This window comes from Blennius ocellaris (genome assembly GCF_963422515.1).
Source record: "Blennius ocellaris genome assembly, chromosome: 18".
NCBI classification, from domain to species: domain Eukaryota; kingdom Metazoa; phylum Chordata; class Actinopteri; order Blenniiformes; family Blenniidae; genus Blennius; species Blennius ocellaris.
In genome coordinates this window covers 10,554,424-10,572,714 of record NC_137667.1, presented here as the reverse complement: position 1 = coordinate 10,572,714, position 18,291 = coordinate 10,554,424, and the positions used below count along the sequence as shown (strand labels likewise).

Below are 18,291 nucleotides of genomic sequence, written 5' to 3'. Positions count from 1 at the left end.
AGACTTTGAACACATTTGTTTTTTTCTCCTTTCTTCATGCAAAGCCCAAATGAAGTATACCAGTAATTTACATTGTGTACTAGTTCAACTATGTTCTTTGGTACTTCCGAGTGTGGCGGCAATATTGTTCTCATCCTACAATTGATCCATTTTCCCGTATACCTTTCGCCTTCTTATCCGTATATAATAAGGTTGCTGCAGTATCTCCAATGCTAATAAGATTCTCAATGTCTTTCAGAGGTGTTTTCAAGTTGAAGTAGTTGGTAGCTCCACTCTTGATCCGCAGAGCCACCTCCAGATTGAAAGGCGTGCATTGGTTTGTTTATCATATTCAGTGTTTTTCTTTTGAACCTCAAAACACGTACACCACTCCCCAAAGATCTGTTAGAAAATGGTAGTACGTATTTCACTTGTATGTGACAGGAGTGGAAGGTAAATCTCCACTTCATTAACATGTCATACATATTTCTACATGTTAAAACCGCCTATTTTGGAACTACATGTTTGAAGTAGAAGTTGCTAATAAAATATATTTAATAAAGATGGATTAACTGGTGCATGTTGTCAGCATTTCTGGTAGCAGTCAGAAAATTACCTTTATTGTGAAAAACTCCTCCGTGACATATAAAACTTTGGAAGTCTTGTTGTAGATTCCCATTCAAACTGGAATTAATCCACTGGGTCCTCACAGGCTCAGAAGAAGGCAGTAAAAAATGGACTCCTCTGCTCCTTGATGCAATTAATAATGGCGCATCCAGAGTGTTTTGCTCGTATCTTCCTACCACCGAAGGTAAACACCTGCAGCTTTCATGAGGTAAAAAAAAATCAGCACGGAGTTTGCTGCTTGTGGGCGGGTCAAAGGGAAGGTCTATCTGGATTAGGTTTGGCTAAAAACTTTGGTGACAATACCAAGGGTTTGCTTTCAAATTCGCTCACTGGAACCTCACTTGAGAAACGATTAAACAAGCCAGACAACAAGACAGCAGTCTTTCTTCACTTCTGGAGTGTCATTTCTAGGTATGAGGACGATTATTACTGTGGGAAAACCAATTAGAAAGTGAATTTTGAGTGATATGGCCCCTTTAACTGCCAGAGCTGACAGCCCTGAGTGATGCGTTCAGGGGCGTCACGTAACTGACACACTGCACTCCTTGGCTGACCAGTCGTCCTCCTTCGAGGAGCGTCTTCATCCTCAGAATCACAATTTCTTGCCCCCCTGAGGAATCCTGCCACTCTGGAGGCCGCCATTGTTATTATTCTCCATCAATTCGCTAATACGCAGAAGTTCCGCTTTCCACCGTTTACACCGAGACGACATTGGAATGTTTGCAACAGGTTGCATTTTTCAGGAGCTCCCAGCACCGTTGGAAATGGACACCCAAAATGCTCTGAACGTTTTCTATTTTCACTCGAAAACTTTGGGGACCTTAATCAAATTTCACCCTTTTCCTTTTTATTAAAAAAAAAAAAAAAAAATCATGCCCTTATCTCGTGTTCCCTGCTCTGTGGCGCCCACACCTGGCCAACTCTTGAGTCTGAAAACCGCACCTATGCACTGATGTTTTTCTGGGGGTGCCATACATTATCATGCCACGTCCGTCTGCCGATTTAATATTATGTCGTGCTCATTACCATGACTCATCCGTGCAGCAAAGAAGAGAAAAAGGTCATGTCAAAAGCAAAAGGCAAATCACACTTGGAAATGTGTTTTAATGAGAAAGTGTTGCTTCTGTTGTCAATGGAAGCACTGGGGTGAAAACGTAGAGGCAAGTTTCCCATGACTTCATGCAAAACAAGCTGGATTTATGAGGTGGTTTTGTCATAATAATTAGGGTGCGGATGTTTTTTAAAGGGGAACAGTTGCAGAGGAAAACCACATTTTTTAAAATAATTCTACCTGCCATTCGCGCAATCCTCAGAGATCCAGAAAGCAAACCAGCAGCTGTTTGGGAAAAAATATGGCTTATCGTACAAATGTTTTCTCTTCCGTGTGTAGGTGGCTATGATTCCGTCTTAAAATTCAATTCGAGTTCAAGCTTGCGCTTTCCTTTTGTTTCTCCTCGCAGGATGCAATATTTCTCGAAGGCATCGCGGTGAAAGGCGTCACACAGGTCACCAAGCAACCCAAGCTCGGCGAGATCCAAAGAATGTGTCAGGAGATGGCCGAGTGGGACAAGTAAGAGCCTCCTTTTGCCTCGTCTCCTCACTGCCCTCTGGGAAACTGTGCGTCTGTGTACATGCCTGTAGGTGTGCTTGCGCTATGCTGCGAGTGACTCATTTGTCTTAAATCACCTTTTTTTTTTTGTTCTTTTCTTCGTTCTTTCTTTTTTACACTTTGAGACAGGCGGCAGAGTCGGGAATAGATTTTGCTATTCTTGAGAAATATGCTGCTGCAGCTCTTTTAATGAAAGAGCACAGAGTCGGCTCGACTGCTGCGCCTCGCCTCAGCAGAAGGAACAGTCCATGCCACCACTTCGAGCTGTTTTAATAGTTGAGTTTGTTGCACCGCTGTGTGCTCATACCTGCTCGTATAATGAGATCCGAAAGTAGTTGTTGGTATCAACTTAAACAAAGTGTCTATAACTTTTTTTCTCTGTTGTGCATCTATTTGTACTTCATGGTGTAAGACAGCAACATATTCCATATTTCAATGAGTGTTGGGGCATTACTATCTTTTTGGCTGTTTTTGTTTTAATATTCACATACTAGTTCATTGAAGGACATCCTGGATAATGACTACATAATGCTCTTAAGTTCCTGTTGACAGATGCACGCTCTGAATTGGCTTTGCAGATGAGCTTCAGGGCTTATTGACGGCTTCGGAACGGCTTACTTTTTTACTTGCAGCAATAAATTACGAAAATAAAATTATTGAAATCTGTCAAAACAATTAATAAAAATGGACTCCTCTCTCAGTATATAGCCAATACAGTTTACAGATGGCAGGAACCACCTTTAGCTATCGCTAAACTCGAATGTAAAACATGCTTGTGTGTGTATGTAGGAGTGTGTGTGTTTGTGCGTTCGTGCACGTGTTTATATTTTATATTTTCTCTATTTTGTGAAGCACTTTATGTTTCAATTTTTATTTGTATGAAAAGTGCTGTATAAATAAAATTTGATTTGATTTTGTTGTTACAGGTCTGGGTTTCCTGGTGCTCAGCCAGTGTCCATGGACAGACAAAACCTGCGTTTCCTGGAACAGAATCCATATAAAGTCAGCTGGAAAGCTGACGGTACACGGTGAGTGTCTCGTCCGTGTCTGTACAACCACCTTCCATTGTGCCAGTACATGTACCGAGTGTTTTTAACTGTATAGATTTGTGCCCTCATGCATTTGCTCTGCGTCATTTGGGTTCATCCATATTCATTGTGTTTACCCGTGTCTTAATTTACCTTTTTGGCTCGTTGATGAGAGGAAAGGAAAGGAGAGGAAATACTAACATGATTTGTGTTCCTTATTAGGTTTTAATTACGCTATTTTTCTGTGGCTAATCAACCTGAGTGGTTATTGTCACGGAGGAGATTGCACTGTGGAGTTGTAGATTAGTTTGACTGACAGACCAGCACGGTCTGATCAGGATAACTTAGTCCAACCTCTGCTGCATGTAGAATTGTGGAGTAAAGTGGAGTAGGGCACTTCCTTGTTTTCGCTCACATTCCGAGCTGAATGTGTTTATTTTTTTGTTTATTTATTTATTTTTTCCTTTTGTTTTCTGTTTTTGTTGGCGAAAACTATTGCTGAGGGGGCGAAAGGAGTTTTAGTATTCTAGTAGTTTTGCTGTGTAGTGCTGTCTCTCTCTGCCTGGTGCAAATGTGCAGTGTGCTGGTGAATATTTAATGACTGCAGTCAATTCCAGAATTTTACATATCGCCGCTTTAATTTCCTGGAAGAGTGTGACTAGCAGAGTAGAAATTTGGCCCCCAACCAAGATGCTGCTAATGTGTGTAATTAACTGCCATCATCTGTAAATGCTTGGGAATGTTGTTTAAAAGTTTGCCACTAGAATTGGACCAGAGAGTCACACTGAACTCTTCTTGTGCCGCCTCAGGCTCTTGTCCTTCACCCCATTTTCCCTCCGGCTATTCAGTTTTTGAAGGGTAGTGATGCTGGATTCCTTGTGTCATGACCAACCGACGCAGGGAGAAAGACGGTGTACTGGGTGTGAGTCACCACTCGTACACAGCATTAATACAATGAGAAATCGACTCGTTACCTTCTCCTCTCATCTAAAGATAGAAATTGTGGAGAAGAACTCTACAGGTTCGTGTTCATCAAATGAACGACATTTGCGTGACGAAAATGTGTTTATAATCATCCAAGCAAGATCCGCAGATGGAAGAAGTGTGTAATGAAGAGCCTCTTACTCCAGTTCTCTCATACGATCTCATCAAAAATCCCCCAAATGAAAAATGCTTATTTATTTATTTACTCAGTGGAGTTTTATACAAATGGTAGAGAAAGAGGTTAAGGCATTTATCTTTTGATAAAGATTGGAAAAGCAACCATACCGTGAGCCAGTTTTAAGCAAATCAGGTTGATAAAAAAAAAAAAAAAAAAAAATTAAGCTGTCCTATTTAACATAAAAATCCCCAAACTAAAAGCCTGTATTCCATAGGGTGTGAAAGCATTTGGCTGTCAAATCTAAGATCGCATTATGGTGACTTAAGCCCCTTAGTTTATTGCACACCCGGGACACGTAAGAGGTAATAACGTCTTTATTTCTATAGCACCTTTTAAAAACTAAATTCAATAAGTGTTTTGATGAAAAAGCAACACCTCGTACCACAGCTTTGGATTTATTGTTTACAAAAGACATGGAAAGAACATACAAACCCCTCACAGAAACGTCCCAGCCCAGATTTGAAGAGGAGATGATAGCAATGACTATAATAATTACTAATAAAATAATTTTGGTCAAAGTCATTATCTCCATGGAGGTATAATTTACAGCTACTTGGGACTCATAGATGCTATGCGTGCCCCGGAATCTGTGTAATTGAATAGTTAATTGAAAGGAGCATGTTCCGGAAAGTAGCAGCTTGCAATTAGTGAGTTCATTCAGTCTGTGAAACATTAACAGCTGTTAATAATGTGGCCCTTATTTAAGGATGAAGCCAGCACATGTTGCCTTGTATTTCTCTCTGACATTGTTCAGAAGGAAAGATCAAACATTGATTGGAGATGAGAAAACGTATAAAGAAGTGCAGGAAATGGTGATCTCCATTGATTTTAAAATGGAAAGCAAAGATGTGGACCAAAAGAACGCGAGACATGTCCATTGGATTGATGAATCTCCAGGATGGCAAAGACTTGGCCAATGATCATGTCCAGGGTGATCAAAACAGTCTGAAGTGACCTCTTGGTTCCGTCATGGTCACATATACATTCACACCTATGGGACAGATTAGTGGCATAGAGAACTCAAAACAGATTCATGTCAAAGAAGATATAGAAAGTTTAGCTTTTCATTTTCTCTTGTCCTCATCAGTGTTTTTTTTTTACTTGGTGCTTGTTCTGGTGACTGACAGCTGCTTGCTGTTTTTGTAAAGCTATTGCATAACCAGGCCCACCCACAGGATTAATTTACTGTTAAGTGTCACCAGAGATAATTCTAATAGCGAGACACTGATTTAATTTATTTACCTTTAGTGTAATTAAATTGGTGCCCATCATGTGTGGGTGCGTGTGTGTTTTACATTTAGACATAAGGGTCTTGATTCCTCCCACTGCCTGCTACTTTTTGATGTGTCCTTTGATACATAAACAAAAAGCAAATATCACTTTTGATATTATTTTATTTGACCAGGTACAGTGGTCATGTACCGGCAGAAGACAAAAATGTAAATGAGCCACAGTTATTTAAAAGAGACATCTTTTTTTTCCCCCCTCTTCATGACTTCAGTCTGAAACAATTGTGGATTGAGACATAAATTATTAACATAATTCGAAAAAATATTAATTAATTAATTAAAATACTATGTCTCTCGGTGTTGCACTGTTGTTGATGGAGATACTTTATGAAAATTAGTACCAAAGCAAACTCAATACATGTGACGTAAAGAAGAGAGAAAATCACCTAACAACCTAACAACTCTAGTATTTGACAAAGACATGCAGTTGACATTATAAGATGGAAAAAGCATGACAAAAGGTTAAACTGTTGTCAATGTTGTTTTATTGAACTCAAAGTACAAAATGGCAAAGGAGATGTGGGGGGGAAAAAATAGGTCCGTTATTCAACAGTAAATTCAAAGACTGGTTTGTCCTCTCCAGCAAATTATCTAGGGCTTCAAATAATATATGTACAGTTCTTTCATCCTCGGTTCATCATGTCCTCAATTTCTGAGATTTGTGTGTTTTTCGAAATCCAAAATGTTGCATCTGCAACGTGGTGTCTTTTCAAGGCTTCAACCCCCGAAAGTGAGATTCATTATACATTTCCTGCTGTGCTACTTTCCATCAGAAGCTCAACCTCACACTACTAATGCAGCTGAAGTTTTGGTTTTAAGATGTATACTTTGAAGTTTTTCTGTTCAGCTGGTGAGGTGTCGGCCTCCTGTTTGGGATTCGGCTGCTGCTCCCTCATTGTTTGCCTCTGACACACCAAGTGTACAAGTGTGTCTGACAAAGGCTATAGGAATTTTCAGAGGATGAATGTGACATTTTTGATACTCGCACAGCTCCAGTCTCGTCGTGGTCTGCATACAAGTAATAGGGTTGTGCTCTATGGGGAAAACCTGACAAAGAAAAAAAAAAGAAAGCCTTTATAATACTCTCTGCGAGGGACAACTTGTTCTGATGCTGTTTCTCTGATATGGCTTTGCTGCGCAGACCTCGAACATTTATCATGAACATCTCAAGTGTGGTATTTTATTTGCAACTTACGTTGAACCTCTGTGGTTTGTACTTCACCGGGCTCCCCAGAACAGCCACGCCTTTTATACAAGTTGTGATTGAAATTTAATTCACACAATGGAGATCATGATGGGAGGCAGCTTTGTGAGAAATAAAGTGTGATAAATGCTGTGATTGGGACTTTGCGACTCTTAAATTGGGCAAAGCAAGATAGGAAATATATGGAACGTCGTCGTTTACATTGTGATTTTGTGTTGTTGTGGTTCAGACAGTTTTCAGCTTCAGATTAATAGTCTCTCAATTAGCCCAGATTAATTCCACTTTAATTCCCTGCTTTCTCCATCTTAAAATCTTTCTAACACAGAATAATTTTTTAAAAATAATGACACAAGAATGACTTGCAATTGATAAGTCTGCGGAGATTTACAGATTGTACTGTCATAGTTTGTCATAGGCTCTGCAAGGAATTTCTCATTAAATGTCCCACTTTTCTAGCCTGGGGCATTTTCAGGATCTAAAAATGATTTTTTTTTTCTTTTTTCAATTGAGTCTCCTCAAGGTGGTTGGGGAAGATTCTCTCTTTGCATATTGCCAGAGGTCCGATGGTATTATGTATTCTTCGTTTCTCTTTAACCTTTCTTTGTCACTCTGAGGAGAATAGAAAAGTTTCCCATTCTAATAAAAGTCATTTTTACTTTTTAAGTGACTAATTTGATTTATATTTTCACACAAATGTGCCATTTGTACTGGGAAAGGTTAAGTGGGAAAACTTGCTAATTCGGAACAAACCTCTTGTGCTCTGACTGAGGTGCACTTTAGGCTTAAATACTATGAGTGTCTTACGACCTTTCTGTATGCATTAGCAATCCCGACACACTGCCTTGCTCAGTAGCACAATAACAGTCACAATGGTGACAAAGTGCTGATGCAAGCCCACTTCTCTACAAATGTTATGCAGCCAGCCCTGATGCACAGACCTGTCATCTCGCGGGGGGGGAGAAAAAAAAAACCCAAACCTGTCACCATCACTGCCGCCGCCACCCTCGATCTGCCAAGAAGGTGGCTTCTAATGGGCTTTGGAAAGGACAGCTGAATCAGTGGGTTTGCCAGGAGCAGCGCACAGCCTGAGTTGGCGTTTTAATCTTCCTGTTGTCGAACCTTCTGCTGGTTTGGTTTGTGCTTCTTAAGAGGAAGTGGAAGGTTCACTTGCATCTTTGGGAATATTCAAACAAACGGTGCTGCTAAACTTGGACGTAATTACAGAAAATGGCCTCGAGAACACATTTTTGGATTCCATAATTTTTTTTAAAGTCTCTCCCTTCCCCCAATTGACTTCATTCTCTCAGGAAAGAGAATTAAGTTTGAATGAATTAAGTATTGCCTCACATTATAAATGTTTGTGTAAATGATAAATGAACTTCGCTGACGCTGTCTGTGATCTTCTTCACTAAAAGGAAAAAGTACAACACCCAGCTTGTGAACAACCAATAGCTACAGAATAACCATGTCAATATAATTCCCCTAGATGTAGCCCATTGTATTGCATTGGCCATTTGCTCTTTTCTAACATCTTTCGTAACTGACTAGCAAAAAATTCAATTAGTATTTGGAAGAGCAATAACTCTATTGGTCTTCTTTACATAGACTTCAATGATGGAAAAAGTCCCAAACAATCAGAAGGATGTTGCATGCACTCTACGATTGATCTTTTTGGTGACATGTACGGCGGCTGTCTGAAAAGGGAAATCATTTGGCCTCTTTGGGTGAAAGGCAGCAGTCCTGCTTGTCGATGCACCACTAATGATGTGCAAAGCTGTTGGATCTGATCTAAGCCCTCCCCTGGAAGTCAGCCGCTGTCAGTCAAGTCACCGGACGAGACTGGCAGAGCCGACACAATGGCCATCTGTGCCTCATTAGGGCTTGTGTGTTCGGGGGATATGACTTGGGGGGGGGGGGGGGGGGGGGGATGAGGATAAAATCTGAGGATCACAGCAGCCATCAGAGGACAAGGGAGAGCAAAGGAGGAGCGAGGAGGGCCCAACACTTGTGTGCTTAAAAGAACACATTATATTGAATAATTTGTGAGAGGTCATAAGGGTAGACAGTGGTGTATGCTCCCCGCTGTGACTTCAGAGAGGAGGAAGGAGATGAATAAGGTGAAGTCGTGTTGAGGAGGACGACCGTCCGTAGTGACAGAACTAATGGTCTGTCCCAGCTTTCTTCTGAACATACTTGACAGCGTTAGCCATGGCTAACTGGCCAATTAGACAGCAGGGGAGCCACTTCTGCCTCAACACAGACCTGTTGTGTCCTTACTGCTTGACAAATCCTCTCTGTTGTGACACCCACCCCATCTGTTTGATCTTCATAGCGATCGGTCCTTTTCCCCGCATAATAGACATTCTCTCTTTGCCTAAAGAAGTCTTCCTGTCTGTGGGAATCATCATTTTATTAAAACTGAGCTCTCCTGACATTTCCTGTTTTCTTTCTGATCCATTTCAGTCGGTGATGCCTCTGGTTCTTTTTTAATACTTTCATTGTGTCTCACCCTGAAAAAAAACAAGTGCAGGCACAGCTGGCCGACTCGCCCTCCTTTCCTTCCCCTCCCACATTTCTTGTTTTTTTTCTTCCTTGCTATTACGAGGAGACTGATATCTAAGGGCTGCTGGGTTTCGTACATTTTTTTGTTTCTTTTTTTTTATGATATAGCTGGAGGGGAATGTGATCAAACCCATTGTGCTGAGCACTGCATTGATCCCATTTAACTGGATCAGTGTTATGATGGCCGATTTCTTTGTCCAGAGGACTTGAAAAGCATTCGTCGATGATGGAAATAATTAGGTGATATCGAGCCTCTCGTTCCACTCCTTCAAAATGAATGGCTTTTGAAATTATTACCAGATGATTGTAAAGGGAGTGTCTCAACCTACACACTCACCCCTGGACATAAACAATAGAAAGACAGTCGTTTTCTATGCTGTTTTTATTTCCTCCTCTTCTTTTAAATCCTTACCCAAATACACATTTTACTTCCACTGAAAGCCAGACTTCCTTCAGATTTTCAGTCATTTCATATTGTAATATATGTTGAAATTGATGAAGATACTAAAAAGGAGCGCCGGCTCATGAAAAATGGATGCTCTCATGTTCTCCAACCGTGTCATTGCAATTTCAAAGCATAGGGAAATGTAAAAGATTAGATATTTCTATTAGATACTCAAAAACCTGTCCTTTTTTATGGCATGGTCTTCAATGTGTCAACTTTGATTAAACTAGTACAAAAAAAAGGATATGCATTTTAAATATATATGCCATTTAATTGTCTTTATTCAAACTCCAATGTTTTTCTCCCCACCTGAGGAAATGACCTGCAGTTCTTATACCAATAAAACTGATGCACACCACAGATCATACAGAATACAGGAGCATTTGCATTTAATAAAAAGTTTTTGAGGAGGAAACATGGAAACGAGGATGACGGTGGTTTTTTTCTTTTGTACCCACTTAGCAATGCTCAGGAAAAGGATGCTAAGTAGTGCTAAATAAATGGGCGATGCTCTCGAATGTGAAATGGCACATTTGTCACAATTGACCTCTAAAACAAGCTGCAGCTGTGTCACTGGATTTGCTGTGATCTACAGCCATTCTAAACAATGCTCTGCATTTAATTTATCACACACAATAAATAAACAATGTCTGATGGAAATTTAAAGTTTTTGAACTAATTCTAAGAGTCGTATTGTGAAGTATTCGTATTATGTGGTATCAGGGCATACTTCCTTCCTTCCCTGGGCTTAGGGTAGTATAACCCTAAAATAAAATTTGTATTGTGCTGTTTTCTAGTTCAAATGTGGATTGACCAAAAATGGCAGCATTCACTTGTTCTCGCTCGTTTAGTTACTTTTAGGATTTTTACTGTTTGCAAAGCCATTTTCTCTCCTTCTGACTTTGGATTAGTGTCTTTATTGAGGCACTCTTCTGCACATAAATCGGAAATGAAAACAGAAGTTGTAGTTCTTTATTCTGTAGCGGCACAACTGTGTTTACTTCTTCCAGTTGAGGCGAAAGCCACATTTTCTGCTGCGAGTGTAGACGTCTGTTAAACTCTATACACACTCTTTCTTGGCACCTTGTCAAGTTCCCCTTCTTTGAACCACCTGGTATCGATGGCATATTTATTACGTCTAATCCCTCTGTTGTAATGGAGGAGCGCCACAGCAGGTATGAGAATTGCACCGTGTTGCGTGTGGGGAAGTCGCTAATCTCAAATCCAGCTCAGCCAGCCGACCTTGATTTAGTGTTGGTGAGGTCTGACTTTGAATTCCACCAAAGCCTTCCACCCATGTTCTCGGGGTGTGAAGTTCCCAATATGTTGAATTTAAAAGATAATTAGCTTCCGCTTTTCGTCGCATTGATTAGGATACTTAACCTTTCGAAATACAGCAGGACTGCGGTTGCTAATTATGACATTAGTTCATCCTGCTTCTTTCTGCACTCGGCATTTTGTCTTGAAGAGCAGCAGGCAGGCTGCAAAGTGTAATTGAGTTCATGGGAGGTGTATAATGAAACCACCAGATTGCTAAATATGTACATTTGTCATTAGCATTTTTTAATGGGAGCCGGATGCTCTGTGATGCTGCACACCTTCACAACACAGCAGGACCTTGCAGAGACAAGCTCTCTTCCGTCCTGATAAAGCAACCGGTAAACAAAATGGCTTCATACTTGTGTAATATGTAATGTCTGCTTTATGACAGGCTCTCTCATTTTTATTCTGACACAATTTTTCCCATTTCCATTTGTAAACGTGTGAACGGCTTCACCTCCTTGTGCACCAGCAGGACAGAGACTGAATTAAAAATTAATTTCTGAAAGAATTATAGCCCTTTCACCCTTCTATGCCGAGTACTCCTGGTCTTATTGTATGTTTACAACTTTTCTTTGGGAATAAGCCGATGGGACGATCAAAGATATGGGTTGGTTTAATGTTCCTCATTTGAAAATGCTGCATTGGTTTCCAACACACGAGATCAGCCAAGAAACATTTGGATGAACACTATTATTTCACTTCTTTTTAGATTCTCACTAACCCTTTGTGTGTTTTTTGGCATTTAATTTTACAAATATCTGACATTGACTTAATGAAATGAAGGATAGTCTCAGCAGTTGGTTTTATTGCTTGATGTATCAAGATGATTCCTTTTCCCAGCAGGATTGTTTTTCTCATAAATTCTGAGAGGGAATCATAATTGGAAGATATCAGTGGAGGGTAAGACTAACAATTATTTTGTCATTAAACATGCAGTTTCTATTACTGAATTTGTATTTGGTGTGTTGAAAACAAGTAAAAAATACCAGACTAAGCTTGTATTTTAAGATGGTAAAAATGATATGAAATAAGGAGAGCACAACCCCAGCTAATAAACTGATGATATTCAAATACCTTATCGAGCATAGTTTAATGTAGCTCCAATCAGGCAAAACAAAAGCCCTATTATTAGGTTATATATTAGGTTAATATTTTTAAATGGACCAGATCATGCAAGATGGTGGCTTAAAATGGTGATTTGGTCTCAAATGATTTGGGTGACTGTTGTCTAGATGGGGTCTTTATGTAAGGGCAGATTACCTCCTGAGCAACGAGAGCTCCCTGTCGATGATTTTTACTGCCTTCACCTCCAGAAAAAATGGATGCTGCAAGGTATGAAACGGAACTCCACACCTGAAGTAAATTCTTCAAGCAGAGAAAAAGGAGAATACGGGTCCTGACGCTTTGTGCACCGGCAGCACTGCACACCTGTAAGCACATGTGTCGATGGAAAGTGGAGTCAAATTAACACCAGCTAAATGCTTGTTTGTGACCCACGCTGGGAAGCTGGCCTGTCTTGCCAGCTCTGTTAACAGTCCAACAGTCACCGCTTTCCAGTGTCAGTCGGGCGTGCTCGAGGCTGAAAAAGTAATTTTCCGGCAATAGCCCATCCTTTCAATTCTTATGGTGGTTTCACTACATTTTCACTTTTTTGACATCAAGAGCTGGAACACTTACAGGATATAATGGAGCGAACACTCAGAAATCTCCAGTTGTGTAATGTCTGATGCAACGATACCTGAAGAAATGTCTCTCTCTCTCTCTTTCTTTTAAGGTTGACAATGAAACACAAAAAGTGATATTTTGAAATTAAGTATTCATCGTGAGGAAACGGCATGTGTTGTTAACAATTTACATGGTAATAGAGGGTATGTTGTGCAACCTCTGTGTTGGTTTACACCATTTCAATCAAAGCTTATGCTTGCTGCAAAATAAGTCATTTCAGTGCATCAATTCACTGTTTTGTCACGAAACTTACATTTTTGAGACTGAAAATGGCTTTTTTTTTTGTAAAAACTTTTCTTTTGTGCTTTTAAGCCTTTATCTCACCTGCAGAAGCGGGTTGTGGATTAGTCGAGCTTAGGCCAGTGGTGATGTTTGCAATTTGAAGATCGACTAATCACCAAAAATAATACAAATAGTATTTGTTTGTGCAAGGCCACAAACGGATTAAAAAAAAACAAAAAAAACTTTGTAATCTGTTTTGTTAATGTTATCAACCTGATGTGTTGTTAAAGATTTGTACTTTTTCAGTCAGTCGGATCAAATCTGCTTTTGTGGTTGATTTGGGAATACAGTCTAATTAGCAGCTATCTGTGGTGATATTTATACACACTTGCAGCTTAAGGAGCCCGTTCCAGATTCCTATACTGATCCCAATGCAACTTTTATTTCTAATGTGCCCTCGGTCTGTTGCACTGTTTTCCGTCAATTAGCGTACAGAACACAGCACATCTAATAACTAAGTGGCGGTGAAAGCCAGCCACCTTATTGCCAACAGAATTATATTAGCATCTATTTTGCAAAGTGAATTACTGAAAACATACACACACTGAAGGCTGCAGAAATCTAGTTGTCTGAGGAACACAATTCTTTTTATTTCCAGCATGTTTATACAGAATCACTGTGGCAAATTGTTTTCTTTTTTCTTTTTCTTTTTCTTTCCCATAATAATGTTGGCACAAATTCCATTAAATGTGAATGTTTTCAGAATGTTCTTCCACTTGTTGGACTTGCTTAAAATCAAATGGGGAAAAAAAAATAAAGAGTTGTTGCAGTTATGTGTTGTTATGCTCGCAACTGAAATAAGTTTGACCCTTAATGTGTTTAGAGGTTGTAATGCTTGACGGCAACCCCAAAGAGAACACCCACATGTTTACACAATGGGAACATTTCTCAATGTTGTGGTTGTAGTTTGTTATGTTGGCTTTAGTACAAGTGCACTGTATTGGAGCGTAATAATTATTGAGGATACACATGTAACACAAGTGCCGGGACTGTGTAAAGCTTCAGGTTATGGTCTCTTTAACTTTGATGAATTTAGAATTAGATGGAACTATTGTGACAAGTTCCACAAAAAATGTGACAGGAATTTTAATAGGAACACACCTAAATGTCAGCTGGGCTTTGAACATTTAAAAGCCAGAGGGCACGTTTTCTCATTACTTTGCGATATGGATCTAACCTGAATGTACTGTTCACCAGCAGAAAGTCTATTTGGTTTGATTGAATCACAACAGCATGAGTCTTAAATGTCTGCTCCCTGAAAAAGGTTGCTATAAGTGCCCGGTGTAAAGCGGTAGCTGCAGAGGGAGGTGTGATATGGACGTGATGTATGTCGTTATGCTAAAGACATACAGCTAAAGAGCAAATTTGGACACTTCAACGTTTGAGAACATATCCTCACTTGTACATTTTGTCTAGAGTTGCTCCATTGTAACTCCTGAATGATATCAAACCTATTGATCCAACTGTATAGTCTTGAATCACACTGAATAACTGTGTATCTCCTTCTTACACAGGTACATGATGCTGATCAATGGAAAGAACGAAGTGTTCATGATCGACAGAGACAACACCATCTTCCACTTAGAGAAGCTTGAGTTTCCTTTCCGGAAAGATCCACGTGTCCACTTAGCAAATACGCTACTGGATGGGGTGAGTTGATGCTTTTTCTATCACGGTACTCGTTTGACAAGAAGTTTGATGATAATTTTTTCCTCCAGAAGTAGAGCTGTGAAAGTGGGGCTACCTTTGGGGTCTAATGTTCAGCTCTGGGTTTTCTACCGAGTTCTGTGAAATAACTGCAAAGTGGCATCAGATCTGCAGAAATCTGACGTGAGACAGAGGAACATCAGGTGTGTGCAAAGGACGGTGACTTGATGATCATACTGGGGGGGTGACAAGCCGTCTCCAGGTGCCACACGTTGTAATTAACAAGCCATTTAAAGGCTTTGGATGGTAATGAGTATAATGCTTTCTGGGAGGAGCATGCTCAACCAGAGCATGAAACCACTGAGGTTGGAGATAAGCAAAAAAAAAATACTGAGGGCTCTGGAGAGTGTTACAGATGGTGAATCCATCCAGTGCTTTAGAATGAGCACTTGGCATTAAATTCACCAGGGGGTGCTGCTCTAAATCAGCACACTGACCAAATGCCAAAAAGAATTGAAGAGTTATTTTGTGAGAGAGGAATAAGGACGTCAAAGGTCACTCTGATGCCAATAGCAGGAGGTCGCACTAAAATTGATATGGGAAAACAGGCAAAATGGGAGGCAGACCTTTTTTCAGGTAAATTATAAATTGTCTTGCAATCAATAATCGAATATTTGGGCAAATATGGTACTTTCATTTGAATTATATATTGCACCACTGTAGCTGTCTTTCCTCCACTCTTCTCTAGAAGTTGCTGTTTCTTTTAAAAAAAAAATGGAGTTTCATGCCCACTTCTTCTCCAACCCTGTAACATTCCCATCATGCCCCTGCTGCTCAGTCTTGCAGATAATTGACATCAGTTGCCAAACCTCAGGTGAAAGAAGAGCATGTTTCAGAGAAACAGCCGAGCCTACCAACGATGGCTGACAGAAAAAAAGCCACCTGCCTGTCTTGGAGAGACCTCTAATAAAATGTTACACAGATTTCAAGTCCATGTGCAGCGTTGTGTTTTCTCGTAAGGCTCTGCGGCGCGCTCCCCTGGGGTGGCGGCAAAGGACTCTGACTTGTCGCTGGCGGTTTATTATCAAGCTCATGTTTTCTCTGGCATGTTGGGGCAGTTTTAGGGCACACGAGTCCCAGCTCCCCCCAGCAGCAGGTGCACTCGCATGAGTCATTATCGCACTCCCTCCTTTGTAAAGACGACAGGAAGGAAATTGCAGCATGTCCGTGCAGTCAGTGGTTTGATGACGAATGTCTGGAAGGGTTTGTGTTGAGCATTCTCGCATCAAAGATAACCGACGAGCTGGTCAGAGTTTTGCAATTTTATGCAAAACAGGTGTGCGCTTTCCTCTCGGCTCAAGAGTCGCTGATTGATGCCGTGAGTTTGGTGTCCCCGTTCAGGCAGGACGCCTAATTGCAGCGTATTAGCCTTCCTTTGAAGGCGAAGTGCAGATGTGTGTTCAGATTGCTACCAGCTTTGTTTCCACTGGCGTTCATGTAAATGCTGATGCTCCTGGCGCTCAGTTGAGAGACTCTGCTGTTCATGAATCTCCCCCGAGAAGCAAAGTTGTGTTGTCTGATATGCTTCATCTTCACCCCAAAGCTGCTGCTCTTTGTCTTCATGTGATGCTTTGCGGTGCCGTTTTTTAATGAGCTTTACACCAACTGAAGTTCCAATTTGGGATGAATGCACGATGTAAATTGAATTTCTGGCGGTTTCTTTTGGTCACACTAATGTATTCATCGGCTGCCGTCTGTCCGCGCAACGGTTCAGTGCACCAGATGCATAATGATGGCAGCCTCCTGCAATTACATCACTTCTCCTCTTCAGCCCCTCCTTCCGTGTGATGCCTGCCTTCCGTTAGCGTTGCTTTCCCCTGAAAGGTTTAGTTTGGCTTTGGCAATTTAGTTTTGATGCTTGAACCTTTTGCTCTGCGGGATGTGAAATAGAGTTATGTCAGCCAGGAGAGGTGCACATTTGAGTTATTTTCATCTGCGATTGTTCATCGTCACACACTATGAAAAGTCATTATGTGGCAAATAATGAAGTTATTTCCTTATTATGTGTTGAAAGTCAACTCCATCCATCCATCCATCCATTGGCTACCGCTTTATCCGGGGCCGGGTCGCGGAGGCAGCAGTCCGAGCAGAGTTGCCCAGACTTCCCTCGCCCCAGACACTTCCTCCAGCTCCTCCGGTGGCACCCCAAGGCGTTCCCAGGCCAGCCGCGAGACATAGTCCCTCCAGCGTGTCCTGGGTCTGCCCCGAGGCCTCCTACCGGAGGGACATGCCCGAAACACCTCCCTCGGGAGGCGTCCGGGGGGCATCCGAAATAGATGCCCGAGCCACCTCAGCTGGCTCCTCTCGATGTGGAGGAGCAGCGGCTCTACTCCGAGCTCCTCCCTGGTGACTGAGCTCCTCACCCTATCTCTAAGGGTACGCCCAGCCACCCTACGGAGGAAGCTCATTTCAGCCGCTTGTATCCGAGATCTCGTTCTTTCGGTCATGACCCATAGTTCATGACCATAGGTGAGGGTAGGAACGAAGATCGACCGGTAAATCGAGAGCTTCGCTTTTTGGCTCAGCTCCTTCTTCACCACGACGGACCGATACAACGGCCGCATGACTGCAGACGCTGCACCGATCCGCCTGTCGATCTCACGCTCCATCTTTCCCCCACTCGTGAACAAGACCCCAAGATACTTAAACTCCTCCACTTGGGACAAGGGCACTCCACCGACCTGGAGGGGGCAAGCCACCTTTTTCCGGTCGAGAACCATGGCCTCGGATTTAGAGGTGCTGATCCTCATCCCAGCTGCTTCACACTCGGCTGCGAACCGTGTCAGTGCACGCTGGAGATCCAGGCTTGATGGGGCCAACAGAACCACATCATCCGCAAATAGCAGAGATGAGATTCTGTGGTCCCCAAACCGGACCCCCTCTGGCCCCCGGCTGTGCCTAGAAATTCTGTCCATATATATGATGAAGGACAAAGGACACCCCTGCCGGAGGCCAACGTGCACAGGAAACAGGTCCGACTTACTGCCGGCAATGCGAACCAGACTCCTGCTCCGGGAATACAAGGACCGAACAGCCCTCAACAAGGGACCCCGGACTCCGTACTCCCGGAGCACCCCCCACAGGACCTCTCGGGGGACGCGGTCGAACGCCTTCTCCAGATCCACAAAACACATGTGGACTGGTTGGGCGAACTCCCACGAACCCTCAAGCACCTGGTGGAGGGTATAGAGCTGGTCCAGTGTTCCACGACCAGGACGAAAACCGCATTGTTCCTCTTGGATCCGAGGTTCGACTAACGGCCGGACCCTCCTCTCCAGTACCCTGGAATAGACTTTCCCGGGGAGGCTGAGGAGTGTGATCCCTCTGTAGTTGGAACACACCCTCCGAT

The 18,291-nt window shown here is 41.9% G+C and overlaps 1 protein-coding gene across 1 annotated transcript in view; it reads left to right on the top strand.

Annotated features, from left to right (window-relative positions):
* The window catches only part of rngtt (RNA guanylyltransferase and 5'-phosphatase), a 106,885-nt gene that overhangs the window by 12,931 nt on the left and 75,663 nt on the right, over positions 1 to 18,291 (top strand). The window contains exons 7-9 of the mRNA XM_080514505.1: positions 2,067 to 2,176; positions 3,142 to 3,243; positions 14,750 to 14,885. Of these exons, the coding sequence (XP_080370631.1) occupies positions 2,067 to 2,176; positions 3,142 to 3,243; positions 14,750 to 14,885 (348 nt within the window). The remainder of the gene's footprint in view (positions 1 to 2,066; positions 2,177 to 3,141; positions 3,244 to 14,749; positions 14,886 to 18,291) is intronic.